The 22,665-nt window shown below is 44.0% G+C and overlaps 4 protein-coding genes and 1 non-coding gene across 11 annotated transcripts; 2 read left to right on the top strand and 3 right to left on the bottom strand.

The window, feature by feature from the left end:
• Nucleotides 1-369: 369 nt before the first annotated feature.
• ldlrap1a (low density lipoprotein receptor adaptor protein 1a) lies at nucleotides 370-7,488 on the bottom strand. Of its 3 annotated transcripts, none has more exons than XM_029845590.1 (10): nucleotides 7,215-7,488; nucleotides 4,354-4,496; nucleotides 3,241-3,353; nucleotides 3,005-3,119; nucleotides 2,790-2,862; nucleotides 2,588-2,683; nucleotides 2,311-2,426; nucleotides 2,035-2,069; nucleotides 1,770-1,801; nucleotides 370-1,350 (listed from the first exon to the last, which is right to left on the bottom strand). In XM_029845590.1, the coding sequence occupies exons 1-10, from the start codon at nucleotides 7,297-7,299 to the stop codon at nucleotides 1,304-1,306; spliced, it is 855 nt and encodes a 284-aa protein (XP_029701450.1). In that variant the 5' UTR covers nucleotides 7,300-7,488; the 3' UTR covers nucleotides 370-1,303. The 3 variants fall into 3 exon arrangements, with proteins under 3 accessions (XP_029701450.1, XP_011607315.1, XP_003969048.1); XM_011609013.2 differs by lacking the exon at nucleotides 1,770-1,801 and having other exon boundaries at nucleotides 370-738; nucleotides 1,172-1,350; nucleotides 7,215-7,482; XM_003968999.3 differs by lacking the exon at nucleotides 1,770-1,801 and having other exon boundaries at nucleotides 7,215-7,481.
• Nucleotides 3,612-3,684, bottom strand: trnav-aac (transfer RNA valine (anticodon AAC)). Its single transcript has one exon. It is a non-coding gene; the product is annotated as a tRNA-Val (tRNA).
• Nucleotides 7,489-9,036: 1,548 nt separating the features above from the next.
• maco1a (macoilin 1a) lies at nucleotides 9,037-14,962 on the bottom strand. Its single transcript, NM_001078594.1, is given in 11 exon segments — nucleotides 9,037-9,826; nucleotides 9,932-10,106; nucleotides 10,833-10,953; nucleotides 11,095-11,277; nucleotides 11,652-11,810; nucleotides 11,900-12,419; nucleotides 12,877-13,055; nucleotides 13,133-13,256; nucleotides 13,376-13,502; nucleotides 13,833-13,974; nucleotides 14,787-14,962. Coding segments are annotated over 11 exon segments (2,013 nt in total). The 5' UTR covers nucleotides 14,867-14,962; the 3' UTR covers nucleotides 9,037-9,623.
• A 57-nt stretch (nucleotides 14,963-15,019) lies between these two features.
• Nucleotides 15,020-17,689, top strand: srfbp1 (serum response factor binding protein 1). 3 transcript variants are annotated; one of them, XM_011609014.2, is made up of 3 exons: nucleotides 15,020-15,167; nucleotides 15,734-16,136; nucleotides 16,211-17,689. In XM_011609014.2, the coding sequence occupies exons 2-3, from the start codon at nucleotides 15,765-15,767 to the stop codon at nucleotides 17,369-17,371; spliced, it is 1,533 nt and encodes a 510-aa protein (XP_011607316.2). In that variant the 5' UTR covers nucleotides 15,020-15,167; nucleotides 15,734-15,764; the 3' UTR covers nucleotides 17,372-17,689. The 3 variants fall into 3 exon arrangements, with proteins under 3 accessions (XP_011607316.2, XP_011607317.2, XP_029701445.1); XM_011609015.2 differs by having other exon boundaries at nucleotides 15,063-15,167; nucleotides 15,755-16,136; XM_029845585.1 differs by having other exon boundaries at nucleotides 15,078-15,195.
• A 177-nt stretch (nucleotides 17,690-17,866) lies between these two features.
• On the top strand, nucleotides 17,867-22,665 carry e2f3 (E2F transcription factor 3). Of its 3 annotated transcripts, none has more exons than XM_029845587.1 (10): nucleotides 17,867-18,180; nucleotides 19,023-19,098; nucleotides 19,309-19,534; nucleotides 19,663-19,791; nucleotides 19,989-20,103; nucleotides 20,945-21,020; nucleotides 21,231-21,456; nucleotides 21,585-21,713; nucleotides 21,911-22,025; nucleotides 22,134-22,665. In XM_029845587.1, exons 1-10 carry the CDS (start codon nucleotides 18,163-18,165, stop codon nucleotides 22,335-22,337), a joined length of 1,314 nt encoding a protein of 437 aa, XP_029701447.1. In that variant the 5' UTR covers nucleotides 17,867-18,162; the 3' UTR covers nucleotides 22,338-22,665. The 3 variants fall into 3 exon arrangements, with proteins under 3 accessions (XP_029701447.1, XP_029701448.1, XP_029701449.1); XM_029845588.1 differs by having other exon boundaries at nucleotides 17,871-18,083; XM_029845589.1 differs by lacking the exon at nucleotides 17,867-18,180 and adding an exon at nucleotides 18,679-18,940.

Raw genomic sequence — 22,665 nt, 5'->3', positions numbered from 1 at the left:
CAGGCCATCCAAAGTCCTGTTCACACACGGGCTGAATAGAAAACATGGTGATTGTGTCCTCTTGGTCAGGCTGGCTCAAAGCATCCAGTGATTGATCCCCCCGTGAGACGAGCTCTCCCTGAGCTAATGAAGTTCCATTTCTTGACCTGCACCATCAGTCCGAGTTGAGAACAGCAGAGCAGGACGATGGTTTATCCGACTGAATTAGATGTGATACAGCATCACGGGGAGGTGCTGGAAACTGTCTGAGCGGATCTGAAGATGTGACCAGCATCAGATACTGATTCAATGGACTGTGCACGTACGCGTTACTGCACTGGAAAGTACAACACTGCCCCCTGTTGGTCATTACACAGAGCTGCAGGGTCATAGCAGAAGCTGGATTTTATTGCATAAGATGCATCATTTTGCTAAAATTAGTATACATAATATTGAATAATTAAATATAACCTCAGATTGTTAGTCCAACATTTCTTTAATGGCCTGTCATAACATTTTTACCCTGCCTTGTCTAATCTCCTTAAAATAAACATTAAATGCTCAAACTATGTTTCCTGGGGAATGTGGTTCTTTTAAAGTAAATTAACAAACCAGTACAGCAGATTCATTAATCATTTACATATTTAATTCTGTGTAATGCTGGAAGATTACAGTGAGGGTGAAGCGGCGGCGATGGAATCTGAGATGCACATCAAGAAGGAGCCGCTCCACTTCGGCGAGCTCCTGGAAGGTTATCTCCTGAATGAGTCGTGGTTTAGGAAAATCACCGTACAGAATGATTTTAAGGACACAACAGGTAAACAGGCGATTGTCCTGCTCTTCTGACACGGCCTGAGTGGAACCCCAGACTTCATCCATTAAAAAACAGATACAGCTATAAATTATAACTGTGAACAAACAAAACACTGGTTGTAAAGTCAGAGCAGAAACAGAAACACATCTGCAAAGGCGGGACAACAGATTCAGACAGAAGGTGACCTAGTTTGCATGGGATGTTTGTGGGTGGAAAACTGACATTATTGCTTTGGTGCGTTCACACAAATATGAGGACAAATATGCGAAGAGGGCAACAAAAAGGCAAAAAGAGGCTGAGTATCGGCTCCTATTCCCTTCTGGACTTGCTGCAACCTCATCTTCAATGCACAGGAGGACAAATCAGCTCCACCTTTACCTTCTTGGTTGTCTCTCTGCTGCATCGGTGCTGGTCAGAAGCTGAAGATGTCGTTCTCCAGTGGACTGAGACTGTTGGGAGTGTTTCTGTTGGTGCTGTCCCAGTTGGGTTCAGCTAGCCAGTCTGGGGGTGTCAGCCCAGTGTCCAGGACCTGGGGGTTAGTACGGGACATGGCCAGGCTGAGGAGACAGGTGGAAAGATTTTGGTTTTTAGACCGCAGAGGTGCAGAACTACTGATATAGGCTTCGAGGTGGATTTTGGATTGGGTATCAGATGTAATGATCTATAAATGAACCCATGTGCTTGTTATAGTAAAGGAAGGGATCCCTCAGTCAAACTGTGCACATTCGAAGTGACCCACTGCTCTGATTTCACACTGGCAGATTAATCACACAATTTGTGAGTCAGCACATTTGTCGAGACACACAGTAAATACAGAATGCGGCTGATGATGATGATGACGATGATGGAAGGGAAAGGAATCAGCTTTCATTTCAGGAAGGACAGGAGGCGGTTCTAGACTACTGACTGATGCTGCCGACTGATTGGAATTCAGCAAGTTTGGGTTAGCGGTGGCTAGAACTACTGCAGACTTTACCTGGAATTGAACCATAGCTATCCAAAGCACAGCTGGAGACACAAACACACATTAGACTGGCGACAGTTAAAAGTTCAGCGGTCGAATTGTCTCTTATGACTGGACCAAAAGATCTGCATTACACAGAAATCACCAGTGAGCGGCGCTGTAAGCATTGTACTGATCGCCAACATGAAACTGAAGGATTATTTCATTATATAAAGCAGCAGAGGTCATTGGCAAGGATTAATTTCACTTAATTGGGTGACCCAGACGTCACACTCACCTGGAAAAAGCTTCATCCAGGCCATCTTCTGTTTCCTAGAAGAAGAACCAGAAATTTTAAATGTCCTCGTGTCCACTGACTAAAGGCTAAAATACCCCAACCTCGGATGCAGCTGTCAGAAAGTTCGGCTGGCATTTTTAAACATTTATCATCATGGGTCTAAATTCACCTCTGAGAGGGGTGATACTGATGAAGAAGAGTGCTGCTTCACCTCTGATGATCTCCACCCTCAGATGCTAATATCAGAGGCTGTACTGTAGAGTGGAGTGGACTCACCCAGGCAGAGTTATTATTGCGCCTGTTATCCAGCTGATCTTCTGGCAAATTTCCATTTGTCTCCATGACCGCTTTCACACTGTCCTCCAAGTCCAGCAGGTTGTCCGTGGTGACATCTGGCAGATAAGAGGAGTATTAGATGAGAAGATTAGAATGCATCCTTTTCAGAGGATAGTGGGAACGGAGAAGCTGGAAATAATCTTTAGAAGATGCTCAGTGATGTTCTGCACCATGTGTGAAAATGAAATAAGACTGATGGCTTGGACATTTGTTCCACCTGTTCCTTTCAGGCTGCCCAAGCTGTTAGACCTCTCTGAATGGGAACTGCTGCTGGCCTCTCCAGCCGACCCAGACTTTGCCCTCTTTCCTTTCTCTAGCATACGCAAAAGAGAGCGCAAACACACGAGTCAGAACGCAACAGCAAATTATCATCGGTACAAAACCCACAGTTTACATCCGACTCCTCCGCAGTTTCCTACCTTCTTTGGCTTCTTGCCACAGTTCAAATGCTACTGTGAAGGCCTGGGCTACTGTCAAAGCCACGGCCTGAGCCTGGGCAACAGGAAACAGTCCAGTTACAGCCATTTGCATCAGCAGATCAAAGAAAATGCTAAATTACACCCTATTTCAACATTGTAATCTTTTATTAATTTGTGCCATTGTCCCCTCTGATGCTGTAATGACAATAACTTACTACTTTCCTCTTTGAGCAGAGGTAGGCATGGCACTCCAGCGTCCCGTTGAGGGTGTTTTGAGCTATGTAAGCGAACACTTTATCATGCAGCTTGTCCACTGTGCAGTAGGATATTCTGCAGGCCAGAGGTGACAAGGTTTAGGCAAAACCACACGTCGCATAAACCACATTTCAACATTCTGAGAAGGCGGTAAAGAGCGTGTAGTGTATGTTGCAGGACAGTTGTCTGAACATGCCTGTATATGGAGACATTCTCCAGCAGTTTGTTGGTCAGGCTGTCGTACAGGACGATTCCCTGAGGGGAAATTTTGAGAGCAACCTTCTGAGGCTTCTTTCCACTGGCTTTAGCCTGTTACACAGACAGAAAAAGTCAGTTGTCAGTCGTCTGACATTTCCTGGGCTCAAATGAAGCGTCGCTCCAGTACTGAACGAGAAACAGCGCCGTCTACTGGCTCGTCGAAGAAATAACATACAACTTACTCGATTATAGTAAAGCTAATAAATAAAATCTAAGACATTTTACCCAATTTTCTCAATTGAAAATATAACTTGTTTAAGGGATTATAAAAGATTTCTTTTTAACAAGTGGGTCGTTAAAGAAAAGCTATGTTTCCACCCGGTTTCGAACCGGGGACCTTCTGCGTGTTAGGCAGACGTGATAACCACTACACTATGGAAACCCATGACGTCCCACTGTAACATTTCAACAGTAGTTATTGGCGCTACTCTATGGGTAAACTCCAATAATTTAATGTAATAAACTTTAGTGTAATAGATTGATATTCTGACAATATACTCGTCGAAAAAAAAATCAACATAAATGCACAAAAACAGACACAACACACTAGAAGTTTTAAAACAACAAATAGCTAAAGATGCTACTTCCATGGACAATCCGATGTCTGGAATGGAAACACTCTGAACCAACTGCACTTTTTTGTCCCCGTTTTGATGGAAAATTGCCTCAAGTGTGTGTATAGTTTCCAAATATCCATCAATTAGTACGAAAAAGCCAAAAATTGAACTTCCCTGACCTTGAACATTCCGAGTTATCTACAGGAAGCAGCTGATTTATCCCATAAAGCACAATGGAATCTTAATTCAAACGTTGTCACTCAAGACGACCAATCAAGCAGCGGCTGCGTCCAACCAGGAAATACCAAAAGAAAAGGAATCCCCATATCGCAGTTGATAATCTGCAGTTGACAATTATTACATTTACTTCACGTCTGAACACCCTCTGAAAGTAGCGGTGGAAATTATACAGTATTTTGTTCAAACAAACTGAAAAAACAAACTGTTTAATGCTACTTCCTGTGGGACTTGGTTGATGTTACGACATTCCTCACCGTGACAACAATCCTCTTGACTGCAGCGGCTGACAGGTCCTCTCCTTTGGGCTGGTCGACCAGCGTCATGCCCAGGTGACGCAGGTTGAAGGTCATGCCCTCCAAGATGGTCTCGCGTGTGTCCGTCCAGTTCTCTGGGAGCTCTGAGGATAAAAGCAGTTGACGTCGGGTGGAAAAGGACACAAAGAAAAAATGAATGAATTTAAGTGGAGTTTCTGGATTGAAGCCATTTTGTTCCTGGTGTGCTACTGTACACTGTCAAGGTCAGAGGTGCTGCTGTTTCAAAATAAACAGTTCAACTAAAAAAAATAAAAATAAAAGGCCATAAAAATGTAAACAGGTAGAGATGAGTATACATGGACTCTGATACACCGCGATAAGAGGAAAGCATGCTTCTCCTTGTCCTAGATCCCTGCCGAGTAGACGGTTCTGGAGAGTTTTGTTATGGTCAAAAGCTCCCGCAGACAAACGGACAGCGAGTCTGACTGGGTCACTGACGGAGGCGTCTAACGGAACCTGAAGCAACAGCTGCTATCTGCATGTGGGCTTATCAGGTTTTTTGTGGTGCTGGCTGGCCCTGACCCTGTGTTTACAAAGATTCCCTCTGAGAGACGGCTTAGCAAAGGGCAAAGCAACATTTATCTCCTCTGGAATGCACGGCGTTCCACCCGCCCACATATGCAGTCACACACGTGCACAAAAGTTAACTGTACGACCCAAAAATGCATCAGAAAAACATCTCGCGTGTAACTGGAGTGATTATTCACAGCCCTTACGAAGGAGGAGGATGATGATGATGTCATAAGCTCTTCCTTGTGATTGCAGGATCATCAGGTCTGTTCCCACTGGTGCTGTGGGGAACATCTGTTCCACATTACAGGGCAATGGCTGAGAAATCATTTCAGCTGGATTTATGGACGCGGTGCAGCCCGAGGAAACCTTAACTAAAAACATGTCCGCTACAGATTCACAAAGCTCTAAATAACACGGCAGTCCGAGGTGACAGAGGTCCTGCCAACGCCGCAGCTATTGGGGAGGCACCGTTACAATGAGCTGCTCTTAAAATCCTCGAGACAAAGTTGAGACCCCCCTCCTTTTTTTTTTAAAGACAGCTCAGCAAGTCTCAGCATCAAAAAATGGTTTTCAGGAGGTGTTTATCCTGGAAATACCAGACCAGGACAGGTACCAGGCACGGAACATCCACACTATCTAGCCCCTGTGATGTGAGGTCAGCCGCAGCCGTGCGCACGTGCGGGCCGTGTCAACCCTGCTGTAAATACATGTTGACCATTGATCACGCGTGCCAAAGGTCAGAAAGAGAAGAATCGCTGCATTCCAGAGCCTTTCAATCATTTCAGATCGGGGGTCGGATCAGAGTCTCGTTCGTGTGCAGTAAAGCTTTTGAACATTAACAAAAGAGACCTGACAGACATCCCTCGCCCAGGCCGACTTGGGCGTCCAAATGAGACACTGAATCAGTGTGGAACCCTACAACTGTGGCCCTGCAGAGCGCCACCACTTCAGAAAGATGTCAGGGGCATTAAAGATTGGAGCAACCAGCCTGCTGCACCACCAGGACTCAAAGAAAGAGATCAGACACACAATTACAATCTCAACCTGAAGTGATCCAGGAATGGGAGTAGCTGGGACCACAGGTTTACCACCCTGTTGCTCTCATGTCAGACCTGGAGGTCTGGGACCGGGGACATGGGTCAGCACTGGCACGGAATGTTCACCTGGCAGGGCAGCAAAGACCTGGTAATTTATACCACAATGCACCACCTTCTCCAACAAATGGGTCACTCTGCACTTACAGAAAGCTGCTAATACTCACAATTAAAGCCCAACCACATGTTTATCCTGCTCTGAATAAGCTAATTCTGTCATGCAGGTGCAGCAATAGGGTAAATTGATGTGCAGTTCAAACACCACATTATACAGATAGACAACACAAATCACTTATGGGAGTCAGAACTGCACTTTCTGTGCTATGGGGGAACATTTGGACCCATAGATAACAGCACACATATCTAAACAAATCACATAAGAGCACTGACTTCAACAGTGACCTGTACGGGAGTGTATTCCCAACTCCTCGTGTTAGAAACTGTTCAGCCTACTGTAGCAAAGTTATGCACTTTCTGATCTGAATTTGAAACAGGCCACTGGGGAATCGGGCAAACGCGGGCCAATGTACGCAACACATTCCTGAATTGTAATCATAGTTACTGGCAGGAGGGTTTTCAGACTGCCTTAAGCCACCCTGGGCCATTCCACCAGAAGTTACAGCCAGGATCAAGTCAGGTTTAGTGCACAAAGTGTCCCCTTGAGTCCTACAATGGGCACTGGGGATTTGGGTTGAGGCTTCAGTGTGGACAAGCTCCTTTAGCCAGAACCAGATCAGAGTTCTGGCACCGACCATGACCTCTGAACCTTTTGTGGTGTGTGGATGGTAAGGGGGAAATCTTTTTTAGAGTGCTGTAGCTACGTGATATAAAACATGTTTAACGTCACTTAAAGTCCTCAAATTGATTTAAACCCAAACCAAATAGTTGCCAGCTTTTCAAAATAAAAGTCACTGCTGCTAACTATGTTTGAAGTACACACTGCGTGTTTTAACGACCACGTAGATCGGGAAAAAGTGACGTTTTGCATCATTTAATACCCGTCAAACACAACTTAAGAAACAAACACTGCTGGGATAAAAAAAAAAAACTTGCTAAACTTGACATTTAGGCTTTAACTTTGTTCCGAGGATGTTTCTGAGCACGTCATGGTTGTAATCAAGGTAAAGTGCACTCAGCTGTAACCTAAAGGAAACTCGCTGCCTAACAAGTCTACGACTACTTTATTTTTCTTACTTCTGTGTCTTCCTGCTGTCCAGGACTGTTTCGCCATACTCGGGCTCCGGATGATGGCTCTCCCGGCCGACTTGAGGGCATCCATGTCGGTGTTTGAAGTTTACTGGTGGTTTTACTGGAGAAACGTTGTTGAGCAGACTGCTGATGGGGAGGCTGGAGTCGCGTTGCCTTCACGTCCACTCAGGAATACCGGAATTTACGCCGGCACGTGAGCGAGTTGACCAGAGGCGGGCGTTGCATTCAGGACATACCGGACATAACATAACTTTAGACTCATGGACTTTTCACGAGTGTTTTTCTTTCTTTTCAATACAAGGAATCAGCCCGAACATATACTAGACAACAGTTTGATTTTGTTTCATCACGTGGTGACACATTTGAGCTATTTAATAGTTTATTACAGTTTCTAAAAGTTGTATCAATTACTTCTTTATGAGTTTTTTTCCTATTTATGTGAAATTAAAGGTAAAGCATGGATAGAAGTCCTGAAATAAGTTTGTGTTTGTGCAGATAAACATGATTCATTTATCTTGTTATATTCTAAATGTAATAGGACAGTCTCCTCATCTTGGGCTTGAATTAGAAATGGTGAAACACACACTGGACAGTCTACATTGCCACCAGCAAGACTTTCTTTAATAGCGACGGCCAAAGTGAAAAGTGTGACGCAGTCACCGTCACTCTGGCTGAAGAAATTAAACATAGTTCAACAATAAAAAGATAAAACAAAGCACTTTTCCACCTTCCCTTCTTCCTACACAAACTTACAAAAGCAAGTTGCAAACTCACAACACCAGAGCGATTCACAAAAAAATACCCCCAACCCCCCCGCCCCCCCCAGATAGGTAACATGACAGCACGAACATTGTCAAAATGTTTGAGAGGTAACTCCCCCCCCCCCAACACAACACTTTTACAGACTCCTTCCTAGAAGTAGAAAATAGAGGAACTCAACTGAGGATGTTGGGGAAATGTGCCACTCAACAGAAGTCCGCATCAAATAAATAAAGTTATGAGTGACACAATCAGGCCAACTGATCACCTGCTGCTTCCTGGTGATCGGAGCAGAACCTTGTAAACACAACACCTTCTGAATATGTCCTAACGTCACAAAACGGCACTCCTCTGCAAACATTATGCTACAGCTACGTGGAAACAGAACGTCAACACTCGGCACTTCATACTTAAATAAAACAGCCAAAAAAAAAAAAAGACACATTCCTCTGTATGTTCATGTACATTACTGTAAACAACTAAACGCCAGCTCTTGGGCAAGATAAACAATCAGTCTGGCTGGTGTTTCAGATAGAGGGACTGTCAGAGTAATGATGTGTGCCATATCCAGTACCATATTCCCTTTAAATTTGTAACTGTAGGATTGATTTGATGGCCATCGAATGATTGAGAATCCTTTAATGAAAAGCAGGAAACATCCGTAGGAGAAACAAGGATCTTGGGCTTGATGCTTTTTAGATACCCAGCATTTTAAATGTGTTTCTGGGTTGGGTTTTTTTGCACCTCAAAAAAGGACAAACTGCAAGGCACTGTAAAAATCTGCAAATGACGGTAACAATTGGTTACCTTGACATCATTAAATCAAGGGAAAAGAATGGCCTAACGGTGTCTAATTTGGTCCACAGAGAGGAGAGGAAAAGAGATTGCAATAAACATGTAAACGGTATTTTGGCAGTGCCAGGCCAAATCTAGCAGTAATGTGAGATTTACCATTTGTTTGAAGTACATCTGCATTGTCTATCCTGGAGACCTTTCCAACACCAAGAGAGCAAATTGATTGAAGAATGTCTAAAGAATGCAGCAAATCTTTTTTTTTCTTATTTTAGGGAGGGGGGGAAAAAAAGGACACTGTCACACCTGAACGCGAACATTACTAAACAATCACTGATTTAACGGTGAAAGGAAAACATACATTCATGTATCTCTTATCTTTACAGGTGGGTTTTAGTTGAAATACCTGAACTGAAAACATCTTCAACCCCGATAAGCTTGAAATTCAAAATCAAAATGTTGCATCGCTGTAGAGGAAAATGTAGCTGTGGGGTCGTTGACGCCGAACAGAAGACTGACGTGAAGCGTTGCGGGTCGGCTTTTCCGGCCGAGTTTGGCGTCCATTTCTTTTCCCGTTCGAACAAGTCACAGTTAAACAGCAACAATCCTAAAACTATATGAAAAATATTTTAGATGACCCCCCTCTGAAACTATAGTTCTCATAACCGAACTGAAGTGGAGCCAAATACGCATCAACATGGAGGGTTAGAGTGTCTTTCTGTGATATTTTAGAGTGCAAAAATTGTCAGGGGTTTTCCATCTGAAAAAAAGAGACCTGAAACAGAGATCTGCTGAAGAGAAAGTAAAAGACCGAGTCCTGTCTGACAAAAGAGGGAGTCCCAGTCACTTTTTGAGGGGCTGGTAGACTGAGGCGTTGGGGTCCAGGGAGGAGGGACTGTTGTCCATGAATTTAGAGGAGTAGTGTGGGGTGACGGGGCTGAGGTTGCTGCCGTCTGACGAGTAGGACAGGCTGGGCATGACCGCCATCACTTCTGCTATCTTCTGCTTCAGCTCTGCGATCTCCTGCTCCCTCTGGTGGATCTGACCTGGAGGAGACAGAGAAAACGCCAATGAAGCCATTCGGGCGATTACGCAATCCCACTCAAAACCATTCAAGTGATGATTAACCCATCCCCGCAGGCAGCGCCTACCTTGTGCTATCTCCAGCTGCCTCTTAGCGTCCCCCAGTGCAGAGAACAGGTCCAGCTTGATCCTGGTCTCAGCGCTCAGGCTGTTCTCCAGGTGCTGGGTCTTCTCTTGCATGGCTGACAGCGCTGACATCAAAACCTCCGTGTCTTTCTCATTCTCCTTATACTTCCGCAGCTCCTGGTATAGAAATGAGACAAAGCGTGTTCAATTAGAAATAGAATGAAAGAATAAGCTCAAATAAAAGATGAAATATACTAAATAAAGCATGTGCGGTGTTTAATGAAGTTTTGGAAGATGTCTGTCTAGATTCTCAGTCATCCAGGTCATTGTATCCAAGGTAGTTTTCTTTGTCAACTGGACTGTGTTTCTCCTCTTTGAAGACGTTTCGCCTTCTATCCAGAAGGCTTCTTCAGGTCTGAACTCGCTGGGGACCGAGCTTGAAAATATAGCCCTTGTGGACCATTGGCATGCTAATGATCTGGGTGGTCACCTGACAGTGGTTGGCAGGGTCATTTTTGGAAGCTACAGCAGAAAGTAATGTACTGATGACAGCACTGTACATTATCCTCAGTTTTCACATCTTAATCTGGTCCAATTTGATGTTGCTAAAACAGCAGAGATGCACCCTTTTATCTCGGTCTCAGTATGATGCCATTTGTTGACATCCAACACAAGATCAAGCGCTCTCCTCCCTCTATTTTCTCGACCTAGAAGGACAAGTCAGTTCTGACAACTGGAACGTATGTGGGGCCATAGTGGGAGTGTTTTGACCTGCCCACCGTCACCTGCAGTGTGTGCGGGGGAGAGTAGGAGACGTAATGGTACGAGACATGGAGGAAAAATGCTTAAAGCAGGCAGAAATCCTACTCTTTTGGTTTCTCCTGGAATTTTCCTCCTCCTTACCTGACACTTCCCCTCCAGATCCCTAATCTGTTCCTCCTTAAGTTTCATGTCCATGGTAAGCTTCTTACACTCGGTCTCGAGGTCTCGTATACGACTACGCAAAGTGTCTGTTGACTCCACTCTGTTGGACAGGGAGAAGAAACTATGTGATTAGAATCAATTTCCCAAAAATCAAACTGATTTTTTCACTTCCTGTTTAACTATTTGCATGTATTTACATTTAATTCTTTTTTTTCCCCTTTAATGCACTAAAAGTGTGAACCTGGTAGCGGCAGCTAATGCTACAGCTCTGGCAGCGGTGGCCTCTTCCATCTTCTTCCTCTTCCTCTCTTCAGCCAGCTGTTTCTCAGCCACGGTGCGAGCATCCTGCTCTACTTTTAGCCTCTTCTCCAGCTGAGAGATGGTCTGTTTATCTTTCTGCTTAGCCTGGACGGCACTGTGGAGTCTAATGTGGAAACAAAGAATATGCACGGTTGTTGCAATCAAACTAACATCATTTGCCTCAGACATTGACAGTGCTGCCAGATGCTACTTACTACTGTTGGTGGGGCGCATCATATTTACATGAAACATGCCATCAGAAGATGGAAATCATTCACAAGTTTTTTAGAACATAACCTATAATATATCACTGCAATATAATGTCCTACTGGCGAGCTGTAGAAGTTACAGTTCTGTAATTTTCCAAAACCCATGTCCTGTTCTGTGTCCACGATGGTTCTTAATTAAGTGGCGAAATATTTCACCGCCCTGGCGAGTAGAAGACATTGATTGCGTAACGCTGTGACGTCAACGTCCACGTGCTGTGTGTGCACCCACTTGTTCTGCAGCAGCTCGTTGTCTTGGCGAAGCTGGCCCAGCTCTGAGCGAAGGCTGCGGTCCTGGCTGCTCAGAGAAGACAGCTGACTCCGCAGTTCCGACTCCAGCTGCCTGTTGGCCTGGAGGTCTGCTTTCAGGCGCTTCACGTCCTGCTCCAGTCTTTCAGGAAAGAGAAGGGCGACACAAGCAGCTGAGAGACAGCAGTACACCAGGTAATTAACAGCTGTAAAAAAGCGCACGTGTCTTACCGTACTAGAGCGTCTGGTTTGCCTAGTTGGTTGTTGGGGATGCAGTTCTCCACCGGGTCCTTCTGGGCCTTCCCTGCACCCTTCTGCTTCTTCTCGTTCTTAGCTGAGGAACCAGGTGGCACGCTGCCATTTGAAGAACTGTGATTCCGCGGAGAGGAGTTAGAAATGGTTCCCCCACCTCCAGTGTTATTTTTGTAGTTCTTCCCTGTCCCCGCCATTTCCTCCTTAGAAGTAGGATGTGTGTTGCTGTCAGTGTTTTCTCCTGCCAGGTCGTTATTCAGTCTCTTCGCCCCAGCGTAGTTCTCTATATACTCCGTCTCCTGTAGTTTGGAGTCCAGGGGGTGTATAATACTGTTGTTGTTGATTCCAACTTTTTTGCCCTCACGCTCTTTTCCAATACTGTCCTTTGTTTTTTCCCGGTATTCCAGTTCAGGTAATGGGAGTGTGGAGCTTTTCTTTCCAGGAGGTGCCCCGTTTTGGGACGTTACTGAGGGTTCTACCTCTGAGTTGCCTTTAGCGACTGAACATAGAAGAGAGAGAAAAAGCAAACAGTGTCAGCAGCAATTTTTTTTTTTTTTTAAAAAGAAGAAGCATATTAAATTCTTTGCCTGGATGTTGTATCCATTGAGAAAACAAACACATTAATGCAACACAGCTGCACTGGAGTGGACAGCCTAATGTTTCATGGGGGTGAAAACATTAGCAGCCTCTCAAAGGACTGCAGACATTTTGACTAGTCAGAATGTCAAAAGCTCAGCTGGACTTGAGGAACAATAAACCACAATAGTCCTCAAAGCAGACAGCTACGCTAATAAATATAATATAGCTGGCATAAGAAAGCTATATTATATGGTTCCAATTAGCCGTGGCTAAATGTGTGCACCTCCTCCAACAATATCACAATGACGCATTTGCCCACTTTGACCCACACTGCCTGTGCGCTTTGTTGACAAACGTCTGTGTTGCATGCTTCTCACCCTCCTCTGCCTCCTTCTCCTGCCTCTGTAGCATCTGTTGCTCTGGAGGCAACGCCTGCTGGAGAAGCTGCATGTAGAATTCATTCTCCTTCTGCACCTCCTTCTGTTTCCTCAGACGCATCTTATAGCTAACATAGCTCTTGAAGCCAAAGCCCAGAGTCACCACTGGGTAGCCGATGCTGGGGGAGAAACCAGTCAGATATTAACGTGCGATCCACGAAGAAGTGGATACTTTTAAAAGGATTTTGTCATTTACCAGTGGGCAGCAAAAGGCCGGCAGAGGTCTACATGAAAATTCTTTAGATCTTTGAACCGTATGGCAGCTTCAATGTACACAAACAGGATCCACAGGGACACCGTAGGCAGACAGACTCCTCTTTCTGCACACAAGTACAACAAAACTAATAATCAGCACTTCTGAAACTTGGCAATTGAGATTTTGTGCACTAATGCTTTGAGGTAAAGATGGCTGTTGGCACAGACTAGAAGTTGAACTGACCTGTGTGCCAGACATACTGGACCCATACGTAGGTGCTGGCGGCGAAAAACAGCCATTGGACGGGGATGAATAGAAGGCAGATGATGTCTGACGTAAACGCCACACACACGAAGAACACAGAGAACGCCTGGGCACAAAAGAGTGATATATCTCCTAAAAATGCTGTAGAAATACTATAAATTATATGTACCCTGGGAGACTTCGCCAGTTTGTGTGTCAATCCCCGGCCGCATAATGCTGATGCGTAGTTTTTGCACACATTTAACCCTCCATATTTTAAAAGTATGACGCCATCATGGCAACGTGCAATCGATATCCCATTTAAGTGTTTCAGTGCTGTAACCATGCTGAGCACATAAGTTGTTTCCATTGATTATTTGCTGTGTGAAACAGGGATCCACTACATGCACCGTCAGGCCGAAAGCTCAGTTCTGGGTGATAGAAAAGAAAGCCTTACCAGTCCCTGATATCTGAAAGAGTCGTAGACACTCCGGATAAAGAGCCAGAAGGGCCACAGGTACTCGAACCTGAACTCCAGCACAAAGTCAGCCAGCAGGACTAACACCCACACCACCAAGAACTTCAGGTACAGGAATGTGCTGCAAAAGAGAATGTGGAGGAAAGAAAACAGGGATATTTCTGGGGATTTATTCTGTATTAAGATAAGCATTCAACTCTCAGATTATGCACCAGCCTCATGTTTGTTTGCTTTTAAGAACAACGCGTCCAGTTTGCAGTATAATTACAAGATAAAAGCAGGAGAAAAGAGAAGAGAATAACAGAGAACAAAAATGTATAGACTGTCGTGTCCGGGCATGTCCAGAGAACAGCTGTTGCGGGTTCTCTGGCCTGACAACAACCTGTAAATCTCATTTACCTCAATTATTTGCCTGCGCTCTTTGAGTCCCGATTTAAAATGTTTCTTGCACGTTAATTCTCACCGATCTGTCTAAATGAACACCGCAGGGGAGCCCCCCCCAACACTCGGCGGCAGCCCGGACCCAACGTTTCTCACACCGCTGTCGTCTTGGCATCTCAATGAAACCTCACATTTTCATCACAACGGCCGTTTTTTTTTTGACTGGTCAAACATAGAATTCAATTAAACTGGCTGTGTTGTGCGTCACGGCTCTCGACACGGACCCCTGTGGCCATGTTTCATTCAAATTGAGACGGGTTTTAACTAAGAAATCGGAAGCAAAAAAAAAAAAAAAGCCGTTGACAATATGTCACACAAGTAACGCAGGGGCCTCTAATTTTAACAATACACCGACGTGTTCTGTTAGCTTCTGCAGCCAGAAACTGAAGCTCGCTCGGATGGGATCGCAGCAGAGAAAGGCACTCCAGTCTTGACATATGCAGAGAGGCGCCATTGTTATACAATAACGTCCCTCCAGCCCCTTTTTTGTACCTGCTATATATACCCTCGGTGATTCGGTTCCGTTTTAACGGCCGTCGGAGTTTGCTGCAGTCCGCATTGCGCCGCTTCATCCTCCCCCAGTTGGTTGACTTGTGATATCGCTGCGGTGGCTGGAACTAAAAATGTCATTCGCTCATCCTAATATTCAGACTTCTTCAATTATCCGCCACTGTTGTTGTTTTATGCACATGAAACAAAGAAATAAATAAAAACAGTCCGCGTAAGGCCCTCCCCCTTTCACGACACGCTGCGTCCCTTCGTTTGCGTCTGACGTCACAGTGACGTCGTCGGCGTCAGATTCAACATGGCCGCCGCCGTGGGCTGGCGATGTTTCTGTCGGTTCTTAAATGTTTAATTTTTACATTTCGAACGGTAAGGATGCTCGTTACATTTATTTTAGGTAACCGTTTTATCATGTTTTGGTTGCTGTTTGTTGTAACTTGGTTGATCTTGACATCCCGCTGACATCCATTTAAATCTCATAGTCCAAGTTACCCATGCTGGCTCCACGTTTGTTTTAGTGCTCGTCAGTGTCTCTCAGATCCGTTTAAATTTAACATGAAATAATGTTTAAGGATTAGAATTTCGAGTGTAACCTTGTGTGAAACGATGATATTGTGCAATTTGTCTGAATGAAGACACATGTTGTTGTGCTAAAAATCATTTTATAAGTCACCAAAACTAAGCATAAGCAGAAACAGGGTGTTCAAAATGGAATTGAGGAAAACGATAAAATATATAGATGTGGAATCTGCTTAATGTACATCAAAGGTTGTTCGCTATAGTTTTTTTTAACCCCAATTTAATGTATAAACTACACTGTTTAAAATAAAATAATCAAATAGGGAACATTGAAAATAATTCAAAATTAAAATACTTTATGAAGAAATAACCAAATGTGTCAGTCACTGATCTGTAGTGGATTTATTTCTGCACAGATTCTGTCATTTCTATAAAAGGATAAATAAAATGGAGCCATCTGTGGAGGAGAAAGAGATTCTGGAGGAAGACATTAAGGATGAAGAGGAAGAGGAGGAAGGTCCTGGAGTTGAGGAAGGCAGAGATGATAACGCTGAAACTAAAGATGCAGAGGCAGCACCACAGGATGCAGATGGACTGGACAAAACCAAACAGTCCGAAAGCTTGAACCTAAACAACGAGGTGGTGAGATTAAGAAAGGAGGTGAAGAGGGTGAGAGCATTAATCATCAGGAAACTGACCCGTCAGATCAGCGGCCTTAAGAAGAAAAAGGGGAAAGAGATGGAAATTGAGAGGAACCAGCGGAGAGCTGACAGGCTGCTGATGGAAATCCATGCCATGAAGGCCTTGGTGCCAGACGTGGTAAGTTGAATGTGAGCACTATATTTTAAAAAATGGCAAAATTCTGTATGTAGTAACAGATTTTCTGTTGCCAGGTGACCAAAACAGCATTGCAGAAGAACCTCAACTTTGAACTGGTGTGTAAAAATCCCAAGTCGACCATTTCAGACCGAGCTGTGGCGCGCATCGCCACCCACCCTCAGTTCAGCAAGAAGATCGAGGCCATAAAATCGGCTGTGAAGGCCTTCAAAGAGGAAAGAACAAAGGGTGGAAAACAAATGTGGAAGGAGGAAGAGCAAAACAAAGTAAAAAACGTGCGGCCACAGCTTCCAGACAAACAGGAGGAGCAAGAAGGGGAGGTTACTGGAGAGCCACAGAAAAGTGAGGAAGGGGACGATGTCTTTAAAGATCCCGTTGGTTCAACTTTTACTGAATCTGAAAAAGAAATTATGAAAGAAAGTATATCCAAGAATGCAAAGCCAGCCACTGTAAAAATTGTCAAAGATTTCAAGATGAAAAACAAACCTCAAAGGAAAGATGAAGAAAAGAAACCTCCTCCTGAATCTGCACTTCAGAGGCAGATCGATGAAGAGGAGAGCGCGCCGGAGTCATCAGAGGACGAGGACAAACCGTACTTTGATGACAGCACAGAGGAACGTTTCCTCAAGCAGTCCTCCCAGTCCGAGGACACCGACAGCGACGACGGGTTCTTTATCGGCAAAGTGAGCAAATTCAAGAAGAAAAAACAGAAACAGAAAACAGAAGCTGGTGCAGAACGCCGCGATGGACATGAAACGAAGGCAGACGCAAACGACGAGGTCAAGCCTGACCTGAAGCCCAAAGCGACCTCCTTTCAGTCAGTTTTTTGTTCTTCCCTTGCTAAAGGTGCTGCTGGAAGCGGTGCAGGGAGAGGTGGGGATATATTTAGAGGAAACCCAAAAGGAAGCCAGGGGATGCAGAGAGATTTTGGTAAAAAGTCAAGATTCCACAAGCAGGAAAGAGACACAGAAAGACACTCATTCAATTCTAAAAATGATTCCTCGAAGAAGGCATTTGGCTTTGGCAGCAGAGGGAGGGGACGCGGCGCAGGGGAGGCTTTCAGGCTCAAGGCTCACAGGGGTGGAGGTGGATTTTCCCATCAGGCACCCCAGCAGGCGCTGCATCCATCCTGGGAGGCCAGCAAGAAAAGAAAGGAGCAGCAAGGACAGATCATGGCTTTCCAGGGAAAAAAGATCAAGTTTGATGATGATGACTGATGCTATTTAGAGTTTATTAATGATTTGTGTGGACCGTACCATTTTAGAGGCCCGTGTCAACTCTAGTGTGCAAACATCAGTAGAAATGTCTCATTAAAATCTCCAGCTCCCAATATGCTTTCATTCCAAAGGACCGATGCAATTTTTCAAAGTCATGGCATATTTTAGGATTAAATGTGCGCATTTTAATTGACCAATTGACCTGATTTCTTTAGATCGTCAGTGGTTTACATTCTGAGCGCAGTGCTCTGCTATTCAAGTGGTCTTGTGTTTGGCAGAAGGGATTTAAATACATGTTTTTTAAACATCTGCGTTTAATTCTGCGTTGTGCATTTACTGTTTTATTTTGTCAAATGCATAAAGGTTTAAACTTTGAATGCAAAATCTATTTTTAAAGGTCACTTTACAGAAAACGGGCGTTCAAGCCTGGTCAGTCACGTGACGTTACGTAAGAGTTATACGCCGTCAACTGACCAATAGAAGCTTACGTACATATTCTATTGTAAGATTTCGCGGGAAATGGGTTTTAACCCGTGGCAAGCAAGCCTCATCTCCATCACACCGTTTTTGAAGCCACAACTGAGAGTTAGGAACGGATTACCTGCACGATCAGCGTGTTCGGAGGCGCTTCGACCACATCCACGCGCGATTTCCCGAGAATTGATCCATCCCGCCGCTTCTTTTGCTCCCATAGGACTCAAAAAGTGGAAAGGTGCGTTTTACAGCGAATACTTTGATTACTCCCATATCTTCTAACACACCCCCACCCAAGGAACAAGGACAGGGAAGAAATGCCTGAACAGACAGAGGTATGCTTAATGAAGTTAAATCAACTTGGAAAACACGCGAAATGCGGTTAGCCCAAACCATTACAACGTTGTCACTTCGTGTATGCGTTATTATTAATTCATTGTTTTGGAAATAACGCAGTATTTTATCTAATCGCATCGCTGTCGTGTTTTTTAATGTCCAACTATTATCATGTATTCTTTACTGCTACTGTCACATGAAACATTGTTAGCAACTTTAGATGTATAATGCACCTTTACGAGATCTTTTTTCTCACAACTTACTAAATGCGACATCAAGGAATTATTGTAGTGTTCATGATCGAGTTTGTTATATAAAATGGTTACGCTCATAGTATTGCATTTACCGGAAGTCAACACTTTTTTGCGCCAAACATGCCAATGTAACCTTGGTTTATTTTTCTGGTTTTAATCAAATGCAGAATGATAGCTAAACACGCGTTACATCGTATAATTATTTATTGGAGAAATGATTAAAATATACTTTTATTTTGAAGCCAACGCCTTCCTTTAGCTCAACATCCGGTTAAGTGGCTCGTTACTCCTGCATCAAGTATCAGTCTTCCCCAGTAATTGAAATCGTATTTTTTTGTTTGTTATTATTTTCATGGTGGAATAAACCAGGGACTCCTTTTTTCTTTAAGGATTAGTTGGTAAGATAGTCAGAAAAGTCTAGTCTTTTCCCCCCGACATCTCGGAACATTGGTTAAGGCACGCGATTGCAAACTTCAGAGAAGCTAGCTTCTGCAACGACTCCTGGGTCTGCATTTATACTTTCAAACACCGTGCAGCAACTTTTAAAGTTTAAATCCACAGATTACATTTGTACTGTTTTCTGCCAGCAATCTGCAGAACCCAGGGATGGTGGCGGGTTTGCCAGTGTCTTAAAGCCAATGGCCTCTGCATCTGGTACTGAAGGTAGGGACTACAGCTGTAATATTATAAAGCTGAATACAATTTAAGTCTATAAATGTATAGGAATGTGGTTATTTATTATAGAATAAAATATGCCTTTAACTCTTGATGTTTTTAATAGTAACAACTGATTCAGTGAATAAATATTTGCTCTCACGATATTCTGGGAATTGAAGAATAACTATGAAATCTTCTGAATCCTCACCTGTCCAGATCCTCCTATCAGCCGCACAGCAAAAAGACCCCGACATGATACCTCACTATGTTTTCTGACGCAGAGGGTTTGTATGATACTGCGGGATTCCTGTAGTAGAGTGATAGACTTAAATGCCCTTGCCAAGACACTAAAAGTCCCTAAAAGACGACTCTATGATGTCACTAACGTTCTGGAAGGGATCTCGCTCGCCAGGAAGAAGTCAAAAAACCATATTGAATGGTTGTGAGTATGAGTTGTTTGTTTCCTCAGTTCTTTCATCTACCTATTTTTAATGAATTGACCCAGTTTGAAGTCTAATCCTAAATTTGCACTTGAATTTTGCTCTTTTCTGTCCTGACATCTGCGCCCAGAGGGAATAAGTCCGACATCCTGTCTCATGAGATGAACATTCTCATTCAGACAGAAAGGAAACTGGACGAGCTGATTAACTCCTGTACAGGGCAGCTTCATCAGATGTCTCACAACACATACACCCAAAGATATCCTTTGACCCATTCTGCAGGAGAAATCAAAAAAAAAAAGAAGTTTGGTAACCTTTTTAGGCTACTAAACAATGTGTTGTCTTTTGAGTGTCTACGGAATGTGTGTTTAGTTTGTGCATAATGGTGCTGCAGTAAACTATTAAAACAAAAAGGGACCAACTACCTAAGACATTTTCCTTAACCTTGATGATCACATTTGCCTATTTAACTTATGAAGATGTCCAGAGGATTCCCAACTTGAAAGAACAGACTGTGATTGTAATCAAAGCCCCTCCGGGGACAAAACTGGAGGTGCCACACCCAGTCGAGGTAGGTTTTTGTAACGACCGTCTCCCCTTTAAATAACCATGAGTCGAATTTTAGTGAAAGTACCAGGTCGTTCGTTGCGTTGAGTTACTAAAACGCATCTTTGATCAGAGCCTTCAGGTCCACCTCGCCAGCACAAAAGGCCCCATTGAGGCGTTCCTCTGCACCGATGGGCCTTTCCCTAATGACACCACTCGCGCCTGTGTCTTGAATGGCAGCAGCTCTGGCCCCTTCGGTCCGTTGCAACAATCCCCATCGGCTGCATCGAGCACGGCCCCGCCAGTGTCCTCCTTCCATCCCACTGGTGATCGGTAAAGCTTTGTGAACGTCGCTCCGCCTCTGAACGTGTCCCTTGAAGAGCAGCAGCTGAATGGAGCATCACTGCCACCTTCCCTCTGACCTGAACCAGACGCCCATGGACCCCTGAAACGGGGATCCACAGGGATCCAAAACAACTGCTTTGAATGCTTCTTTTTTTTTTAAACTGCCGCTCCAGGTCAAAGTGGGCTTGTTTTTTTTTTTTTTTTTTTTTTTTTCTTTTTTTTTGTGTGTGAACAAAGAAAAGGAGATATTTTTGTGACTCTTCGGATTGGGGTGAAAATACCACTCGCCACGGAACGATGTCGCCCAATAAAATATGCATGGAACCGTGTGTTTTGTGTGGCGTTGGAGTGTCGTGATGTTTTTTGTGTGGCTGTTTTAAAAGCAGCCCCTCTTAAAAGAAGCTTTGCAGTTCACAGGTCCTTTCTCCTCCCCTGCAAAACAATTTTCTGAACTTTCAAACACCGTGCAGCAACTTTTAAAGTTTAAATCCACAGATTACATTTGTACTGTTTTCTGCCAGCAATCTGCAGAACCCAGGGATGGTGGCGGGTTTGCTAGTGTCTTAAAGCCAATGGCCTCTGCATCTGGTACTGAAGGTAGGGACTACAGCTGTAATATTATAAAGCTGAATACAATTTAAGTCTATAAATGTATAGGAATGTGGTTATTTATTATAGAATAAAATATGCCTTTAACTCTTGATGTTTTTAATAGTAACAACTGATTCAGTGAATAAATATTTGCTCTCACGATATTCTGGGAATTGAAGAATAACTATGAAATCTTCTGAATCCTCACCTGTCCAGATCCTCCTATCAGCCGCACAGCAAAAAGACCCCGACATGATACCTCACTATGTTTTCTGACGCAGAGGGTTTGTATGATACTGCGGGATTCCTGTAGTAGAGTGATAGACTTAAATGCCCTTGCTAAGACACTAAAAGTCCCTAAAAGACGACTCTATGATGTCACTAACGTTCTGGAAGGGATCTCGCTCGCCAGGAAGAAGTCAAAAAACCATATTGAATGGTTGTGAGTATGAGTTGTTTGTTTTCTCAGTTCTTTCATCTACCTATTTTTAATCAATTGACCCAGTTTGAAGTCTAATCCTAAATTTGCACTTGAATTTTGCTCTTTTCTGTCCTGACATCTGCGCCCAGAGGGAATAAGTCCGACATCCTGTCTCATGAGATGAACATTCTCATTCAGACAGAAAGGAAACTGGACGAGCTGATTAACTCCTGTACAGGGCAGCTTCATCAGATGTCTCACAACACATACACCCAAAGATATCCTTTGACCCATTCTGCAGGAGAAATCAAAAAAAAAAAGAAGTTTGGTAACCTTTTTAGGCTACTAAACAATGTGTTGTCTTTTGAGTGTCTACGGAATGTGTGTTTAGTTTGTGCATAATGGTGCTGCAGTAAACTATTAAAACAAAAAGGGACCAACTACCTAAGACATTTTCCTTAACCTTGATGATCACATTTGCCTATTTAACTTATGAAGATGTCCAGAGGATTCCCAACTTGAAAGAACAGACTGTGATTGTAATCAAAGCCCCTCCGGGGACAAAACTGGAGGTGCCACACCCAGTCGAGGTAGGTTTTTGTAACGACCGTCTCCCCTTTAAATAACCATGAGTCGAATTTTAGTGAAAGTACCAGGTCGTTCGTTGCGTTGAGTTACTAAAACGCATCTTTGATCAGAGCCTTCAGGTCCACCTCGCCAGCACAAAAGGCCCCATTGAGGCGTTCCTCTGCACCGATGGGCCTTTCCCTAATGACACCACTCGCGCCTGTGTCTTGAATGGCAGCAGCTCTGGCCCCTTCGGTCCGTTGCAACAATCCCCATCGGCTGCATCGAGCACGGCCCCGCCAGTGTCCTCCTTCCATCCCACTGGTGATCGGTAAAGCTTTGTGAACGTCGCTCCGCCTCTGAACGTGTCCCTTGAAGAGCAGCAGCTGAATGGAGCATCACTGCCACCTTCCCTCTGACCTGAACCAGACGCCCATGGACCCCTGAAACGGGGATCCACAGGGATCCAAAACAACTGCTTTGAATGCTTTTTTTTTTTAAACTGCCGCTCCAGGTCAAAGTGGGCTTGTTTTTTTTTTTTGTTTTTTTTTTGTTTTTTTTTGTGTGTGAACAAAGAAAAGGAGATATTTTTGTGACTCTTCGGATTGGGGTGAAAATACCACTCGCCACGGAACGATGTCGCCCAATAAAATATGCATGGAA

The sequence above is a fragment of the Takifugu rubripes genome, chromosome 12 (genome assembly GCF_901000725.2).
Source record: "Takifugu rubripes chromosome 12, fTakRub1.2, whole genome shotgun sequence".
Taxonomy (NCBI): domain Eukaryota; kingdom Metazoa; phylum Chordata; class Actinopteri; order Tetraodontiformes; family Tetraodontidae; genus Takifugu; species Takifugu rubripes.
This window is presented reverse-complemented; position numbering and strand designations above follow the sequence as displayed.